This window comes from Tympanuchus pallidicinctus, unplaced genomic scaffold (genome assembly GCF_026119805.1).
Source record: "Tympanuchus pallidicinctus isolate F22 unplaced genomic scaffold, pur_lepc_1.0 scaffold11, whole genome shotgun sequence".
Classification (NCBI taxonomy): Eukaryota; Metazoa; Chordata; class Aves; order Galliformes; family Phasianidae; genus Tympanuchus; species Tympanuchus pallidicinctus.
The window spans coordinates 4,022,564-4,040,000 of record NW_026294627.1 but is presented as its reverse complement, the minus strand read 5'-3'; the positions used below and the strand labels follow the sequence as shown (position 1 = coordinate 4,040,000).

Below are 17,437 nucleotides of genomic sequence, written 5' to 3'. Positions count from 1 at the left end.
AAGAATGATACTCCTCCACATACATTCCCATCATTACTACATACAATTCTAAGTAATTCCATGAATTGATGATGATCCATTCAGGTTTGAAAAATTAGTTCAGGTTTGAAAATTTGTTTCTGCACTGTCATCTATTAAAATAGAATCACAACATCTCATTCATTGTTATTAGTTTGAAAACTGCCAGCAATCATGTGCTTTTATTACTATTTACACGGTAAATGTTAACTCATAACTGACACTGAGGGTGTATTATCTAGAGGGAAAATAATGAGAAATCACATTAATTACATCCCCTTTCCTGTTGTCAAATGTTCACTTTTTGTTCCTCCCCCCCCCAGTTTTGAGTTAAACCCAGGGACGTATCAACTCCAAGGACAGCTGGAGAGCTGGGCTGCATAGGAAAGGCTCACTTGTCATTTATCCTACTGGCACCTTCTGAAACTTTAAACAGGTACCACGTCTGCAGGGAACCAAACACAACCCAAGGTCTACAAGTGCTTTCAGAGTATGAATTTGCCCCAGTTCTTGTCTGAACACTGGAAAGCACATTTTCCAAAGCTGCTTTATACTTGCTCTGATTACAGACTTTGCAACATACTACAATCATAGATACATCACTTGTATAATGGATTAAGAAATGCAAACCAAAATTAAGAAAAAAAAAACCAAAAAAAAAACACATTCAAATCTTCTTCAAAACACAACATTGGAACTTTTATTTAAAAATAGCACTGAAATTTTGTTTAGTTATTTGCTTACCCTGCTACTGATGGCTGATCTTTAACCCGCCAAACACACAAAGAATAGAGAACAGATTAAAGCCATGATCTGAAAAGTGGTCAGTGTTTGTAAGAGAGGCTCCTCACAACAAACACCAAGCTCCCCCCTTGGTGCCTGTTCAAGATCTCTGAGGGCCAATATTCACAAAATAAAAACTTAAGGCCAAATTTGATAGCACACATTTAAAACTTTGCCATTTAAACATTCCTGCTGTAAAGCGCACAGACTTTCCTCCCATTTTCAGCGCTGAAGAGAAACAATTTCAATCCCCCAGCAAAGCTCTTTTAATTTCAAACTATAAGTAGCAGAAATCAACAACCTAACATAATGGAGATGCAAAATGAGATAGGAAGCTTCATAGCCCACCTTTCTTCTTGACTGGCATTCTTCTTCCTACTTCTGAATCTGGTTGCAAGCACTTATTTACAGGTATTAACGATGGAGCACTGTGAGATCAGGAACTGGCTATCTAGTGCAAAACACTTTTAGAGTTCAGTTAGGAAATGCAACTTCAGTCTTCATTTCCAGCAATACTTGCTGTTTTTTCTTGTATTGGATTTCCGATGTTTCCCACAAATAAGAAAAAAAGGGGGAAAAAAAGCTTTTCGGATGTTTAAGAGATGCTTTCAATTTCTTTAAAATACATTTGATTCTATAAAAATACAAGAGAAAATGCTCCTTGGCAATACAAAAACCCTATTGCAACTCCTCTTCTGGCAGCAAAGTTTGAAAATTAAAAGATTTTAAGTAATACAATTAAGGCACAGTCCATCTCTAGGCAGCTGTCTTAATGCTCCACCTGTACATGTTCAAGAACACGTTATTTGCAGGACAAAAACTCCCAAATAATCCAGATAAGGAGCAAGACAAAAAGCAATCCAAAGCGACTCTTTAAACTTCTTTCACTTCTTGAACGGATTTTGCAAGCTATGCATCGATCACACAGCAGACTGAAAAGGTCCCTTTTTCCTCACCAGACAACAGCCTTCCAATATCACCCTCTTACCCAATAGAAATCACCGGCCAGTCACTTTCATTTTTATTATCTGCAAGCCACCCAGCCTTACGGTCTTTAACGTCCCTCTGATCCTCCCATGTATTAAAAGAGAGGATTGAAAAGGAGGAAAGCAATCCCTCGACCTGGAATTATTAAAGTGACAGTGCTGCTCACTGGGCACTCTGGCAAAGCTGATCGCTTTGTACCGGAGTCATTTAACTTCGTGCCATTTCTTCCTTCTCACTGCAGCCGCCTCGTCAAAGAGGGATAATGAGAATGAGGAGAAGAGCTTCACAAAAGGTTCATTTTCAGAGATAATGAAGGATCACTGAAAGAAAGAGCCAGCCATTAGATCAGTCCAGAGTTTCCCACTCAGAAGCGCAGCTGGTTGGCATCGACGTGAGCCTCTCTCTCTCTTTCTCTCCCCCCTTTTTCTGGAAAAACAAAAAGAGAGACACAGAACAGGAATAGATTTTTCTCATCTATCTCCTTAGGAAAAAGCTATGGAAAAGGTGGGCAGGCTCTGAGCGCTCTCCTTTCCCACACAGGGAGCCGGGACGCACGCACAGGGCTTTGGCTTAGCATCGTCTCCTTTAGGAGATGGAAACTGAACGCGTGAAGGAGGATGAGCATCACCAGAGATCCGCCTGTCCCGCCTTCCCAACCCCTCGCTTCTCCAGCTCTGAAAGGGGCTGCCTGGTGCTTTTCGGAGCGGTGAAGGCTGGGATGGATAGGGGAGAAGACAATTTCCCTCAGATCGCAGGGGGACAGAGCTGAGGGGATGGAGAAGGGATGCAGGCGGGGTCGGACGGGCAGCGCAGCACGAAGCGGAGGAGGAAGGCGAAGGGGAGCGGGCGGGGGCTGAGGAGAGGTCGGGAAGAGGGCGAGGGGCCTGAGGCCAAGGGGCCGGGTGAGGGTAGGGGGGTCAGCGGGTTACCCCGAGAACTGGACCTCCCCCATGGAAGGCTCCGCGCTCCGCTAGGGGGAGTCCCCGCGTCCGGGCCGCCGGCTGCCGGGTCCCGTTCAGCCCCGTCTCCATGGAGGAACCGCCGCCGCCATCCGCCACCCCTAGCAACGCGCGCCGGGCCGGCCGCTGACCCCCCGCCCGCCACACGAAGCAGCCAATCGGATGCCGCCGTGCTGCGCCGCCCGGGGGACGCCCAATCAGAGACGGCGTCTTGAAGCCGCCGCTCACGTGATCGCGGGCAAGATGGTGGCGGCCATGGGGGGGGTAGTGGAGGTGGGAGGGCCTGCGGTGTGAGGACGGGGCCTGGCGGCGCGGTGAGTCGGGCGGGCGGCTGGACAACGCGTGGTCGTGGGGTTTTGGTGGTACGTTGGGGACCCTGCGGCTGAGTGTCAAGCCCTGGGGATTTCAGGACACCCAAGGTGTGGAGAGAGGAAGGCAGTGGGGGGGTGGGCTGCTGGGAGTCCATGGAGGGAAGCGGGCGGTGCGGCGCTGCTTGGGGGCCCTGACTGGCCGGTGAGGCAGTGTTTCCTCTCACGTGTGCCGTTTACCACACAAACCCTAGCCCTGACCCTCTCTGGGCAGCCTGTTCATATTCCACCTTCATATGGAACTTCCTGTGTTCCAGTTTGTACCCGTTGCTCTTTGTCCTTTTGCTGGGCACAGCTGAATAGAGCTTGGCCCCGTGCCTTGACTCCTGTGCTGTAGGTATTTATAAGCGTTGATAAGATACAGTCTTGTAGTTGAAATACGTTTCAAATTAGACAGTAAAGCCACTTACAACTGGACAACTTCAGTTTGGGTAATTCTCCATCCATTGCAGAAAAATACCTTAAAAAAGCTTTTCAATTACTATACTATGCCTAATGAAAAACTGTATGCTTTCTGACTTGATATGTGGTGTCTCTGACTAGGAGCACCAATAAAAAAAAGCCATTAGTGATGGCATGTAAAAGCAGGGAGTAGATATCATTATGATTACTTTAAATCTTTACACAATATGGTTATATGTATATATCCAACCCATCCCCACTGTGCCCAGTAACTACATCCCTCAGTGCCACATCTCCATGTTTCCTGAACACCTCCAGGGATGGTGAGTCCACCCCCTCCCTGAGCAGTCTTTTCCAATTCCTCACCACTCTTTCTGAAAAGAAACTTCTCCTAATATCCAAGCTGAACCTCCCCTGGTGCAACTTAAGGCCATTCCCTATCATCCCTCATTGCCTCCAGGTGGTTTCCATCTGTGTGAGTTCAGCAAGATGCTGTGGAGCTGGTGTCTGGGGAGTGATCAGAGTGAGCACTTAAGTTGGCTCAAAACCGTTGTCAAACCCCATCTGCAACACCCCCTGCTAAAGAAAGTGGCTCAGTAGGGTTCATGCAGTCGAAAATATCAGACTTCTGGAGCCGGATTGCACGTTTTATATCTGATAGCTGTCACAAAAAATAGGAAATGCATTTCTGATTGCATAGTGCAAAGGAATGCAAATGTTCGTTTGGTGCATACTGGGGGTGTGTAACTTTGATTACATTCCTTTGTTCTTTATGATTCAGGACTTCAAAATGACAGGAAGAGAATTTCTTGAACTAGATTCTCCACAGCGGAGACTATATTTGGAAAGAGTGAAGCGGGTGGAAATCATACACAAGTTGTTGAATGAGCTTCCTAAATCAGATCAGTAAGTGCTGCTGAAATGAATGAACTGTATCAAACGTTTAAAGTCTTTTGGAGACTGTTCTCTCTCCTCTTTCTTTTGTATTGCAAACCTTCCTCACAGTTACAAAAATACTGAATTGCAGAGAAGCTTCTTATTATCGAGAAAACTTGTTTTGTGTTCCTCAAATATGGTTATGTCTCAGTGGTCCTGCTCAGTTGGTTTCTGGCATGAGCTCCCCAGTGCTTAAGGTTCTGAGATGGTTGATTAGCCCCGACTGACTCTGAGCCTTCATGCAGCCATGCATTTTCTAGGAAACTGAAATGCTGGAGAGCATAAGGCAGATAGCCATGTGGTTCTCCGGAGCTGTCATGCATTAGGCAGGGCTGGCCTAGGGCCAGAATGGAGTGAGCACCACACTGCTGCTTTCTGCATTTCATTCTGTGCTGCTCCCTGTTTCAGGAAGGTGAGGCTGAGGAAGCCAGGTGGTGCTTACAAATCGACCAGAGCCATATGCCAGCCTCATCAGCAGGGGCACTGTGCAGCACACAAATAGCTGAATAGCCTCTGGGCTTCACGGACACCAGTGTTTTATAATGTATTTCACTGCAAAGTCAGATTGGACCTGAGCAGGTATCTTGCATACCTCTTGTCTGAATAATTCAAAGTAACAAAAAACTTTTTTAAATTATTATTATTTTTAAACTAATAGGACTAAATTGCTGGCTAAGCAAACTACAGGTATTAGCAGAGAGTCTCCTCACCCAGGTGAGAGAAGCTAACACCAAGGCTTTATCCCTCATATTACAGAGTTGTAGCTCTCTGTAGGATTTGCTGTGCTTGTACACAACTTAAAACACGTCTCCTTCCCCTGAACTGGGAACTAAGTGGAAGGCAAGTAATTCTTGATAGACAGTGCAGTACCTAGAGATTGCTGGCCTTGGAAGGAAATAGCTGTCATAATAATTGCAGGATATCTCAAGTTACAGGGGGCACATTGAGTCCAAGCCCTGGTTCCACACAGGACCACTCAAAACCCAAACTCCATGCCTGAGCACATTGTCTAAATGCTCCTTGAGCTCCAACAGCTCAGAGCTGTGTCCGCTGCCCTGGGCAGCCTGTTCCATGCCCAGTGCCCTCTGGTGTAGGGCCTTATCCTAACACCCAGCCTGACCCTCCCCTGGCACAGTTCTGTTGTGGGGGCCTCTATTCTCATTTGAAGCTGCCTTAGCAGGCCTTGAAGTTTGCATACCCTACTGGGTGGATCACTGACAGCTGGAAGTGTGCTGTGGTCAAACTGATAGTTCATATTCAACACAGATTGTGCTTTTAACAACAGAGAGCTGATATTGAACCGTACAGAAACAACTTTTCAGTCCTCCCTTTCTTTCCTTTTGTGCTGGGCAGCTGTTCTGTACATCAGTAAGACTGATGAGATTCTGCTCCTCCTGTTATGCTGTTATGCTCTAATTGGATTCTCAAATACACTGATAAATTTTAATCTCAGTGCTCTGCACGTATGCATATGCACACATGCATTTCACTACCTGTGGTTGTAAATGGAGCAATAAAATGGCTGGTTTTCAGAAGCTGTGCTCTGCAGACAGTCCTTAAATGATATCCAGAACTGTGAGAATGGTGATTTGGAAAGCAAATATGTCCATCTCTTAAAGCAAACAAACAAATGCACTGTGACTCCTAAATAAGAGCAGGAGCAATATTTGACCAGGTAGGTTCCTGTGCTGTGTAACATCATAACTGAATTGGGAGTAGCATATGTCCACGTTTGAAAATCTGATATGTACCAGGAATGAAAGTACTGTCCTGTTCAAAATGGAAATAATCAGAGCCATTGATTGTCAGATGCTTTTGTTGTTGAAGCTTTGCAGAATCAGCACTTAAATCTGCTAATGTTTTATATGGTTTATGAGTGCTCAGTGTTACTCTAAGCATTAGTCATAGAATCATAGAATGGCCTGGGTTGAAAAGGACCACAATGATCATCTGTTTTCAACCCCCTGCTATGTGCAGGGTCACCAACCACCAGACCAGGCTGCCCAGAGCCACATCCAGCCTGGCCTTGAATGCCTCCAGGGATGGGGCATCCACAGCCTCCTTGGGCAGCCTGTTCCAGTGTGTCACCACCCTCTGAGTGAAAAACTTCCTCCTTATATCTAACCTAAACCTCCCCTGTCTCAGTTTAAGACCATTCCCCCTGTCCTATCACTATCCACCCTCATAAACAGCCGTTCCCCCTCCTGTTTAGATAGATAGATAGATAGATAGATAGATACATAGATATGCACGCTCTCTTCAAGTATTGGAAGGCCACAATGAGGTCTCCCTGGAGCCTTCTCCAAGCTAAATAAGCCCAGCTTCCCTCAACCTTTCTTTACAGGAGAGGTGCTCCAGCCCTCTGATCATCTTAGTGGCCCTCCTCTGGACCATTTTAATGTGGAAGAGTTTTAAGTAGGTGCATTTTTAAAATAACGTATTAGCTGCTAAATCTTTAGAGATTGTTACATCTGGTAACTTTGCAGATAGGTATGACATTTGCCCTAGCATACATTATGTGATTGGTGAATTTGATTATCTTTGTGGCTTTCAGCATTATATGCAATTTATGGCACACTTAAAAATACACTTTTAACATAACATTATTGGCATAGCCTCAGAACTGAGGTGCCTTTCCATGAATTGCTTTGCCTAGCAATAACTATTACTCTTGGAATGTTTAGGTTTGTGGAAACCCAAACAGAGCATTATTTTCACTGATCAACTGACAGTGACAGGCATAATGATAAGGAATGCACAACTTCCCTCTGCAAGTGGGATGAATTGCAGACTGTAAAACTGGCACGTTTCCATTCCTCCCTTTCACTACCTGCTGTGATGAATGCAGCAGGAAGTGTTTGTCAAGCTATTAAATGAAGACTGTCTCTCACCACATTATACGTTTCACCATCAGTCACTGCTCTGAGCTGTATGTTAAAAAACATGATAGCAGAAACCAGTCCCTCTGCTATGATGGGGAAAATAGTAGCTCTGGTTCTGTAAAAGCAGCATGTTGGACTTCTTATTGTAGAGTATTCAGAAATGAACTGTAGCACTGGATAAACAAAGCAATTTCATGTTTCTCATTGTCTAAATGGACTTCTTTTATTATTTTCTTACAGGAACCTTTGTAATCATGGATCATACTTCCTTGCAGGAAATGCAAGCTTATGTGGCTTAACAGCAAATAATTACTTCAGGAAGATCTTAAATGTCAGAAAAGCTGCCATAATATCTGCATTGCCAATGGCTGTTATTCCATTTATTTCAACAGTGGTAGTTTATGATGCTTTTCTGCGTGGCCCTCTATTTTCAGGTAATTCGTTGTTATCAAAAAGCCTTTGCTTCCTGTGCACACTGAACACTGGATGAGCTGTTCCTCTCTGCAAATCTTGAAAGCCTTGATTGATAAAGCAGGGTTTCAAAAACATGATGGAGTATGTTGGGCAGCAGTGAGCAGTGAGTTGTGAGTGGGGGAGAGAGGTATGTGTATTTTCACTTGTACATAATTCTTTCCTGTTAGACCTCCCTGATTTTTAGTACTTTACTCTCATGTGAAATTGGCATTTGAACTCCAACAAAGCAGTTTGGTTTTCACTATCTGTACCATTTCATTAAAAGGTCAATTTTAGAGTGCAGGTTAGTGTACTGGGCTTATGTGGCAAGGTTTTGTTAATGGGGGCTGCAGGAGTGGCAGAGCCCAGCAATGCCCCTGTGTCAGAGCAGCTCCCACAGGAACCCTCTGCCTGGCAGATGGTCCCTCTCATGGCAGCTGAGCCTTGAGCAACACTTTGTGCACCTCTGGGAGAGTAAATTGAAGGGAGGGGAAATCTGTGCAACAGCAGCTGGGAGACAGGAGTGAGAAATAGGAGAGAAGCAGCCCTGCAGCCCCAAAAGTCAGCGTAGAGGTTTTTCAGGCATGGAAAAGGTGTTCCCTGCAGCCTGGGAGAGGCTGCTGGTAGAGCAGGCTGTTCCCTGCAGCCCATGGGCACCATGCAGAGCAGATCTCGTGCAGCCATGGAAGAGCCCACGGTGCAGCAGTGGATAAGCTTGAAGGAGGCACAGCCTACGGAGAGCCCCCAGAGGAGCAGCCCCAGGCAGGAGCTGCTGCCTGTGGGACATGTTTAGTTTGCTTTTGGTTCTCAGTGCTCTTAGTTTGTTGCCTTACTGCTCACTGCTACATTCATCTCCCTTACGCTGAGACTGTTCTGCCTGTGATGGTACATGATGAATGAACTCCCTGTCTTTATCACTCTGAGAGCATTGTTTCCATCATATTTTCTCCCTCTGTCCTGAGCAGGGAGAGTGCCAGAGCAGTGCTGTTGGTGCTTAGTGCCCACTGTTGTTTATCCATCACAGCTGGAACGAGAGTTGTTTTATTTTTGCAACAGGAGGGCTTTTAAAAAAGAGAAAAAAAATAAAAATTAAAATCAATGCAATACCTTTACAGCTTGGCCATTTCTGCATAGTGCCCATTTCTGTGTTGTGTGCAGCTTACAATATGATAGAGCTATGTGCATATTGACAGTGAAATGCTTTGCTTGTGCTGCAGGTGAGCTGGACTGTCAAGTCTGTGCCATGGTCAGAGGAGGATTAATTGGTGCTGTTGTGGGTGGTCTCTACCCTATTTTCATGGCTATCCCTGTGAACGGAAGCCTTGCAGTCAGGTATGTCTCATCAATCTGCAGTGAGTTACATCTTGTTATATTTCCAGCTCTCAGTTTAAACCGTGTGAATTTTTAGTCTGTGCACACAGTATCCTCCTGGAGGCTTTTACTGCGTGAAAGGTGATTTGTACCAGTCATCTAATTACAGGGAAAAGCTGCTAAGAGGTTTGCTCACAACCCTCCCAACTGGAAAAAAAGATCTACAAAACTGAACCAGAGTACTGTAAAGCATTTGAGTTTAGCTTGGAACCTTGCAAGCTATGCATGATACACGTGGGCATTTTAAATTGAGGCTTCCCATCCCTCAAAGCAGTGAACATTTCTTAGTGGTGTTTGGCTGGGTAGCTGAATGTTTCTGAAGTGCTCAGTACCCAAACTCCCTGGCAGGTGTGATTGTACAGCATTTAACCACAGGGAGAACTCAGCACCACCAGCTGAACTTAGGAGAGGAAGGAGGGAATAATATCTACCCAAAGTTTTCTTATTGACTGTAAATACCGATGCTTAAATTGGATGGAGGAAAGTAAAAGTTTTTACCACTATTTATGTTTTTTTAGGTATTCTTCATCTCCCTTGCCAGGGAAAGAGAACTTACTGCGCTTCTGGCTCTCAGTTTCTCAGCCTGTCTTTAGAAAGATGAGATTGGGTGTGCTTATACAGGTTCTGACTGGAGCTTTTCTTGCCACTAAACATCACGGAGTGTATGTCAAAGTACTGGAGCAGATGAAGCCCGGCAGGGATCCTGAAGAGTTACAAGCCTGAAGTTGAACAACTTTCCAGTTTCCATGGATAAGAAATTGTAATAAACAAAGAAGTTGGTGCTTGCTGTCCTTCTTCTAATAGAAAACAAGTTAAGACTGTGTGCTGACATTCTTTTCAACTCTGAACTTGAGTGTAAGTGAAGTTCTTCATCATGCCTGGCACAGAATATTTACCTTGATAACATCTCCATAAAAATAAGTGGTTTTCTTTGGAAATGGGGAAAAATAAGTAATTTTTTTTATTGCGTGCTTACGGTTTGGCTGGTGGTGATTCTGCATTTTACAGATGTGCAAGTAAGTTTATTAAAAAAAATTAATAATATTACAATAATGCAGATAACACTGATATTTAAAAACAAATCATGCAATTTTTATTTTTTTTTTCTTGAGATTGCTAAAAATCTGAGTACTTTCCTCCCTGAACTTCACTGAAGTAGAATTTCTGTCACAGATTTTGTTTGGGCTGTTGCCTGGGTACAGCTATAAGCTGCAGGGAGCACCACGATCACAGAGCAGGCAGGAGTGATACTCATGTCAGAGCATTCCCAGCACATGCATTGACACGGGGACCAAAAAAAGCCTAACTGGAACAAACTGTCCTCCTACCAGTTTGCCTTGAAATTGGTCTTCTCCGGAAGCAATGAACTACACTGAGAGGCCTCAAAGGGCTGTTGCTGTGGTACCTCAGCATCCTCTAGTTCGAAGTTAGTGGTTCAGAGTGCTTTCTTTGTGAGTCAGGCCTGTATTCACCCTGACAGCTCTATGTTCTAGAGGCTTGATGTCCAGCTGGAGACCAGCAGCAAGCAGTGCTCTTCAAAGAGGCTGCATTGGGAGCAGTGATAACATCTTTTTGAGTAAAGACAATAGGATTTTCTACAGAAGCAATCATCTCAGTGCGCTGCGTGGTCGTCTTTGTAAAACCTACATTATGAGCAGCAGCAACATGCATTTTATTTAAATTCTACTATCCCCAGAGATGCAAACAGTAATTTATGTATTAAGAATTCAGCCCTAACTGGCTTTCTTAAAAAATTCCAAGTTGGACACTGATGAAGGTTGTATTTCAGTTTCATGTTTATTTTAGTTTCCTTGTTATAGCAGGACAATCATAGTAGGAATCATAGTGAGAAAGTCTCACTACCATGCTATTATTTCTCTGTAACCAGGAGCAGTGGCCTTATTTGTACAGGCAAAGCAGCAAAATGACACTGCAGCTGCAACAGCTGTTACACAAAGTTGGTTTAGTTTTGCTTAGCCTGAAGTATTCCTATGTTCTCACACTGACCTGCATCTAAGGGGACACTTTGGCCAGCCTTACCTTCATCATCCTCCACTTTAGTGATTCTCACAAATATTTTACTAGGCAGTGAACAATGGTATTTCCAAGAGTTGTATCATCAGACTTTAACTCACTGAACCACTTACCTGTGACAAAAAAAAGAACAATGATATTTTAAGCTATTACTTTGCAGTGGTGTCTTTAAGAAAATGAATGGTTCAGAGGTGGTTACTTGAGTGTTTACATAGATCTGGCTGACAGGGAAAGCAGACCCTCACACTATGGGTGATATTCAAAACCTCCTTCCATTCCATGCACTGTTTTTATTTTGCTGTCAATTCAAGTGGTAATTATTCTCCAACTAATCAAAATGCATGCTGTGTTTTTAAAGGGTTCAGTGAGGACAAACTGTTCTCTACTCTTATTTTAGGACGGAAGGTAGAGAGCATTCTGTACAACAATAGGAAAACAACACTCCTTGGGGTCTGATCTGTATGCCTTCTCCTACCTTCGTAGCTGCAAGGAGGCAGTCAGACTGCACATCACATGCCTGATAAATAGCCTGTACTGACAGACTTGTGATGGGTTTAAGTCTGAACTCTACCAAAGGGACCGGCTATAGAGAAAAATGAAGATAAAATTAGTACTTTTCTAGTGTTTATCTTGTACGTTTTTCATTTCAGATGGCAAATCTCAATGTTACATCTACTCCACATCCCCCCACATCAAGTCCTGCTCCTGGCACCTTCCTGCCATTGAGCAGAGGCAGTGTTATTTCTCCAGCTCTCTATATCCTACAGCAGTTGGATAAAAAAACACAGGCTCCACCACTGCCAAGGTGCAGTTTTACACAGGGCGTTCTTTAAACACAACCCATTTGAGTATCCCTAACAGCTAATAAATCCTTGAAACATTTACAAATAGAATGCTACAAATAGAATCTTGATGATTCTCACAGGGAAACTCTTTGCTAGCTTTTGAGAACAGAGGTTCTGTGGGCAGTTGTTAGGTAGATGTTCCTCCCGATGCTGTTAAGCTCTTCAGAAAACAGAAGAAAAGTTAATGTGCTGTCTGTAAAAGAGAACCGAGAATGAAATTGCTTCTTACTGCACTCTAAATAAGCTCCAGGTGACCTTGGGGTGAAGAAATACTGGAAAATTTAGTATAGTTTGGCAGTTCAGCACTGAAAGCCAGCACATTTCTTTAATGTGCTCTTTACAAATAATGCATTTAAGAGTAATAGAAATCAAAGTCTACAGCAGCATGTGGCTCACTCTGGAGCTTTACAAATGCTGCCCCTTCAGAACCCTGTAACACTTCATACACTCACCCTAGTGCTGAACACAGAAACAACAGTGTGATGGAACATCATGGCTAAGAGCACGTTATTGACTATTTATCAAATTTCAGAACCTAGTAAGGATAGCAAAGAGGGAGACAGCAGCCCATGGAATGTAAAAACTCCACTCCTCTGTGGCTTATTAATTAGACATATTCACGCTAATTAAGGGAAACAGCTGTGAAATACAAAATGTAGTTATTGCTGAAGAACAGCTCTATCTTCGGTTCAAGGAATAATGCCTTTGTTTCTTCTTTATTTCTTCTTTACCCCAAACTAACTTGAAAGACAGGTGAGCAAGAACCTTCCTTCAGGATGCACTGATCCATTTAATCTTGTGTTCCATCAGCTCACCCACGCAGCAGAATTTCCCTGATTCCCATTTCGTGTAATGAAGCACTCAATTAAAGCAAGGTACCAGCGAGAAGAAAAAGATGAAGAAAACATTTGAGCCCAAAATCAACAGGTCTGACTTTATTACGATACCGTATTCTCATCTGGATGGCACATCATTACAAAGAAACATTTACAATATATTTTCAAGTATTAAGTTAAAGTCATTTCAAGGCTTCCACTTCAAAAAGCTACATTAATACACCATACAGATGGTACAGTTGGTTAGTTTCAAATAACCTCCTCCCCTCTATTTGGTTTAAATATGATTCAGTAGGCACTAGATATGCCTGCAGCCACTTACTTTCTGGGACTTGACCTTGTTCTTGCACAGGTCTATGTAACTGTGTGTACCACAACATCAGACACAGCTCAGGTGGTTTCATGGCTCCAGTGATGTGCAGCTTCGTAACAGAGATCTCTGACTCCTACCACTTTGCAGTGATGCAAAATGAAACAATGCATATTTAACTTAAAATAAACTGCACTGAAGTGACTGTAGCAGTGCCACTGTAACATCCCACACTTGCTGCATTCGTGTTTCCCTTCTCATGCACACACTAAAATTCAAACTGAAGTGTGGTTGTGAAGCCTGAGCCAGGCAGATTCAACCTAGGCTCAATCTAACTCACTAATTTCCATTCTGTGTATCAGTCAGCACACATCTGGAGAAGGTCCTGTCATAAACCTAGAGCAGAGCACACAGCTAAAGACTGAACCTCGGAACAGTCCTGCCAATGCCACCGCAGTAATGCATGTCTTAAGTCTCTCTTGTGCTGGCAGTGCATCCTGAACAAATGGAACTCTGAAAACACTGCTTGATAGGATACTGTCTTCTAAAAAACATCTCGGATGACAGTTAATGAATCCCAGCATTCAACCTTGTTTCGTTTGTTTAAACAAAGACAGCAAAAGCCCTGTTACCTCTTTATTCTCATTTCTTATACTACCTTTTAAAATAAAGCAGGAAATGTGGCCAGCAGCTGGTCCCGTCTCTTCTGCCCCAACACAGCTGAATCCACTTTAGCATAAAGAAAAACAAGGATGCTAAATACACGTATACTTCATCACACAGTGATGTTTCACAAAGAAAAATCATCTTCATACCGAGGAGCACTTGATGAGGTGTAGTGCCAACAGTTCCAATTGCTGGGAGAAAACCCTTCTGCTTAGCCTTAAATACCAAATTTAAGGCTGTAAGAAACAAAAGACTTCCAAAACACTCATTAGAATATTTTCTTAAAAGTTAATACACAGGACTGATTTAAATCTATTCTTTGTGAAACCTCACTTTACATGTATTATCATTCTCACAATCCTTCTTCCCCCAGCTGATGTACAGAAAAACCACCTCAACATTATGACACAACTACCTGCTCATTCTGTGTGGGAGAAATGCTACTACCAGAGAGCACACGCTGCTGTTCATTAACATTTTTCCTCCTATCTCAGTTAATCAGGAAGAATTTCTCAATTAATTAGTCACATATACGCTCATCTCCGTACTCTGCTGAACTGAATGAAGTTACGGATTTCTGGGTACCGTAAGAGTAAGCTAAACTAACATCCATGGCATCCTTATCAGGAATGGTGTTGTGAGCAGGACTAGGGAAGTCATACTGCCTCTGTACTCTGCACTGGTGAGGCCTCACCTCGAGTACTGTGTTCAGTTTTGGGCACCTCAGTACAGAAAGAGCATTGAGGTGCTGGAGCAGGTCCAAAGAAGGGCAACAAGGCTTGTGGAGGGCTTGGAGAATGGGCCATATGAGGAGAGACCAGAGGAACTGGGGCTGTTTAGCCTGGGGAAAAGGAGGCTGAGGGAAGCCCTTAATGCTCTCTTCCAATATCTGAAAGGTGATTGCAGCAAGAGCAGGGTTGGTCTCTTCTCACTGGTGACAGGACGAGGGGAAATGGCCTCAAGTTACGCCAGGGTAAGATTAGGCTGGATATCAGGAAAAACTTCTTTACAGAAATGGTTGATAAGCACTGGAATAGGCTCCCTAGGGAGGTGGTAGTCACCATCCCTGGATGTGTTTAAAAACCGTTTGGATGTGGTGCTCAGGGATGTGATTTAGTGGCGGGTTGTTAGAGTTAAGGGTAGTATGGTTAGGTTGTGGTTGGACACAATGACCTCTAAGGTCTTTTCCAACCTGAGCAATTTTATGATTCTATGATCTCTACTGTAAAATTAAGCACATGCATATACGTGCAGTTTCTTTAAAATTTAAAGCTACTCTGAAACAACAAAGGAATTTCAGTGTGCACAGGCACAGAGATTACTTGTGAGAGGTACTCAGTTATTTGCAAACCCGCATGATGCCAACCACAGTTCTCACTGGAGTTCTATATAGAAAGTGATTTCTCTACATTAAGGTTTCACTGAACAGATGTAAGCAGCGTATGGGTTCTGTTCCAATAGGAAAAACTCTGCATCATGAATTCAAGAAAGGCAGGAAAGGACAATCCTAAAGGGACCATGCATCCTTAACACTGGACTGTATTTTAAGCCATAGATCACATTTTTCATTTAAAAGCAATTTACTTGTTCTTTTGGGACTTCCACTGTGACAAAAGACTATAAATGTTGTATCATTAGCATATTTTCCCTTTTGCAGCTCACCAGCTCGTGGTTCAATAGAAAATTCCTATTTCAAATGGCAGAAAGCATTTACTTTTAATTCAAAACGCAGCTCACTGACCAGCTACTGCGCGCATATTGATTTAGAACAGAAAGCAGCTACTCAGAATGGTGTTTTCCACAATTGAGATAGGAATCAGAAACATCACAGCAAGGCAGGGACCAGAGATACCATCTCCTGGACCAGTCACTGCATGAACGAGACCGGCACAAGCAAAGCAAGCTGTCTGACACCGCATTATGGGAATATATTGATCCTTACCAGGTTGCGAGGTGGGAAACGACTGCTCTTTAACCCCTACACAACGGAGCCTGGCAGGGCAAGCACCTAAAAGAGAAACTGTCAGAGAGGTTTTAATAGTAACGTATAACCAAGAAGCAGCACAATTTTATACGCATGCTTTCTTTTTCCAATCGTTACTACTTGCCGTCCGACGACGACGTCTTAATGAAGGTTTCGGTTTTCTAAGCGAGCGTTTTCAGCTGGGATAAACGGGCAGACACAAACCCGGCTGGGTCAACGTTATCTCTACCGACAGCCGCACGCCGTCCAGCCTCAGGTCGGCGCCGTCCGTCCCCCGCCCGCAGCTCCGCGTCACCACCGCGCCCGGCTCGCACCGCCGCCGGCTCGACGCGGCCTTCGGTCGAGGCGCTCACCCGTCGTTCGGAATTCCGTCACCCGAAGGCGACAGCTTCCCCTTCTCCGCGAGGAGGCACTTGCGGCGGGTAGCAGACCCTACGTTTTGAAGGAGGCGGCCGCTCGCCGAGCGCAGATGGAGCAGAACTCCACCGACACCTGATCCCGCTCCACGTGCAGGCAGATCCCGCCGGGAGCCGCCCAACGCTCCTCGGGCTCCGCGCCCGGCGGCTGTTCGGGGCCGGGCGGCCGCGCGTTGGGCAGCGCGTAGTCGTGGTCACCGCTGTCGCCGCCGGCCCGGCTGGGCTGCTGTTGGTGCTGCTGCTGTTGTTGGTGCTGGCGGCGGCCGTCCCTGAAGAGGCTGGTGCCCAGGCGCAGCCCGCCGGCCCGCGTCCCGGCCAAGCGGCTCAGGAGCTGCCCCAGCGCGCTCTGGTTGGCCAGCACGGCCCGCAGGTAGCCGCTCTCCCGCTCCAACTCCCGCAGGCGGCGGTTGAGGCCGCGGTTGCGGTCCCGCAGCTGCCGGTTCTCGGCGGCCAGGCCCTGCAGGCGGCTCTCCAGCCCCAGCACGTACTGCTTCTTCTTCAGCCGGTTCAGCCGCGCCGCCGCCGCCGCCTTCAGCCTGCTGCCGGCCCCGCCGCTCCGCCGCCTGCGGCCCCGCCCCGCTTCTCCGCAGAAACAGCCGCTCGGCTCCGCTCCCGCGTCCCATTCCGGCCTGGCCGCCTCCAGCAGGTCTCCCAGCTCCAGCCCGGGGAACCAGTCCTCTTGTTCCCACACCTCGGGCGGGCCTTCGACCACCTCCTTTTCCTGTTGCTGTTGTTTGGGCCTCGCCGCTCCCGGATCCCCTTCCCCGCCGCCATCCCGCCCTCTCGGGGCCTGCCCAGCGCCGGCGAGAGGCCACGCGGCTCCCGAAGGGCTCGCTCCGCCCGAGGAAGCCGCCAGCAGTTGGGTGAGGCTGTGCCGCATGGCGGCGGCGGCGGAGGGAGGAGGGGGGGAGAAGGCGGCGGCCGCGGGGCCCGGGAAGAGCGGCGCGGAGCGGCGATGCCGCGGTGCATGTCGGGAAGCAGCGGGCGTGAGGGGATGGAGGGGGGGAGGGGGAGGGGAGGAATGGCTGAGGGCTGCGGCCGCGCGCGGGAAAAGCGCGTGTGTGAGGGAGTTTAACGGTGCCTGAATGGCTGCCTTGGGAAGGACCTTAAAGCACATCCGCTCCTCATCGCTGCATCGGGCTGGGTGCCCCACACCAGCTCAGCCTGCGCAGAGCCCATCCGACCTG

At 45.9% G+C, this 17,437-nt stretch overlaps 3 protein-coding genes and 1 long non-coding RNA gene across 4 annotated transcripts in view; 2 read left to right on the top strand and 2 right to left on the bottom strand.

Annotated features, from left to right (window-relative positions):
* The window catches only part of DLG2 (discs large MAGUK scaffold protein 2), a 986,929-nt gene extending 984,029 nt beyond the window's left edge, over positions 1 to 2,900 (bottom strand). Inside the window, exons 1-2 of the mRNA XM_052669729.1 lie at positions 2,718 to 2,900; positions 1,150 to 2,214 (exon numbers count right to left, since the gene is read on the bottom strand). Coding sequence (XP_052525689.1) covers positions 1,150 to 1,168 — 19 coding nt within the window. The 5' untranslated portion in view covers positions 1,169 to 2,214; positions 2,718 to 2,900. The remainder of the gene's footprint in view (positions 1 to 1,149; positions 2,215 to 2,717) is intronic.
* Positions 2,901 to 2,940: 40 nt separating this feature from the next.
* Positions 2,941 to 9,970, top strand: TMEM126A (transmembrane protein 126A). Its single transcript, XM_052670400.1, has 5 exons — positions 2,941 to 3,061; positions 4,299 to 4,423; positions 7,576 to 7,769; positions 9,006 to 9,120; positions 9,678 to 9,970. The coding sequence occupies exons 2-5, from the start codon at positions 4,308 to 4,310 to the stop codon at positions 9,880 to 9,882; spliced, it is 630 nt and encodes a 209-aa protein (XP_052526360.1). The 5' UTR covers positions 2,941 to 3,061; positions 4,299 to 4,307; the 3' UTR covers positions 9,883 to 9,970.
* Positions 9,971 to 12,945: 2,975 nt separating this feature from the next.
* On the bottom strand, positions 12,946 to 17,248 carry CREBZF (CREB/ATF bZIP transcription factor). Its single transcript, XM_052670274.1, has 2 exons — positions 15,793 to 17,248; positions 12,946 to 13,913 (listed from the first exon to the last, which is right to left on the bottom strand). The coding sequence occupies exon 1, from the start codon at positions 17,128 to 17,130 to the stop codon at positions 16,267 to 16,269; it is 864 nt and encodes a 287-aa protein (XP_052526234.1). The 5' UTR covers positions 17,131 to 17,248; the 3' UTR covers positions 12,946 to 13,913; positions 15,793 to 16,266.
* LOC128074610 (uncharacterized) overlaps positions 17,008 to 17,437 on the top strand; it is a 51,281-nt gene continuing 50,851 nt past the window's right edge. The window contains exon 1 of the long non-coding RNA XR_008203247.1: positions 17,008 to 17,113. This is a non-coding gene — a long non-coding RNA (uncharacterized LOC128074610). The remainder of the gene's footprint in view (positions 17,114 to 17,437) is intronic.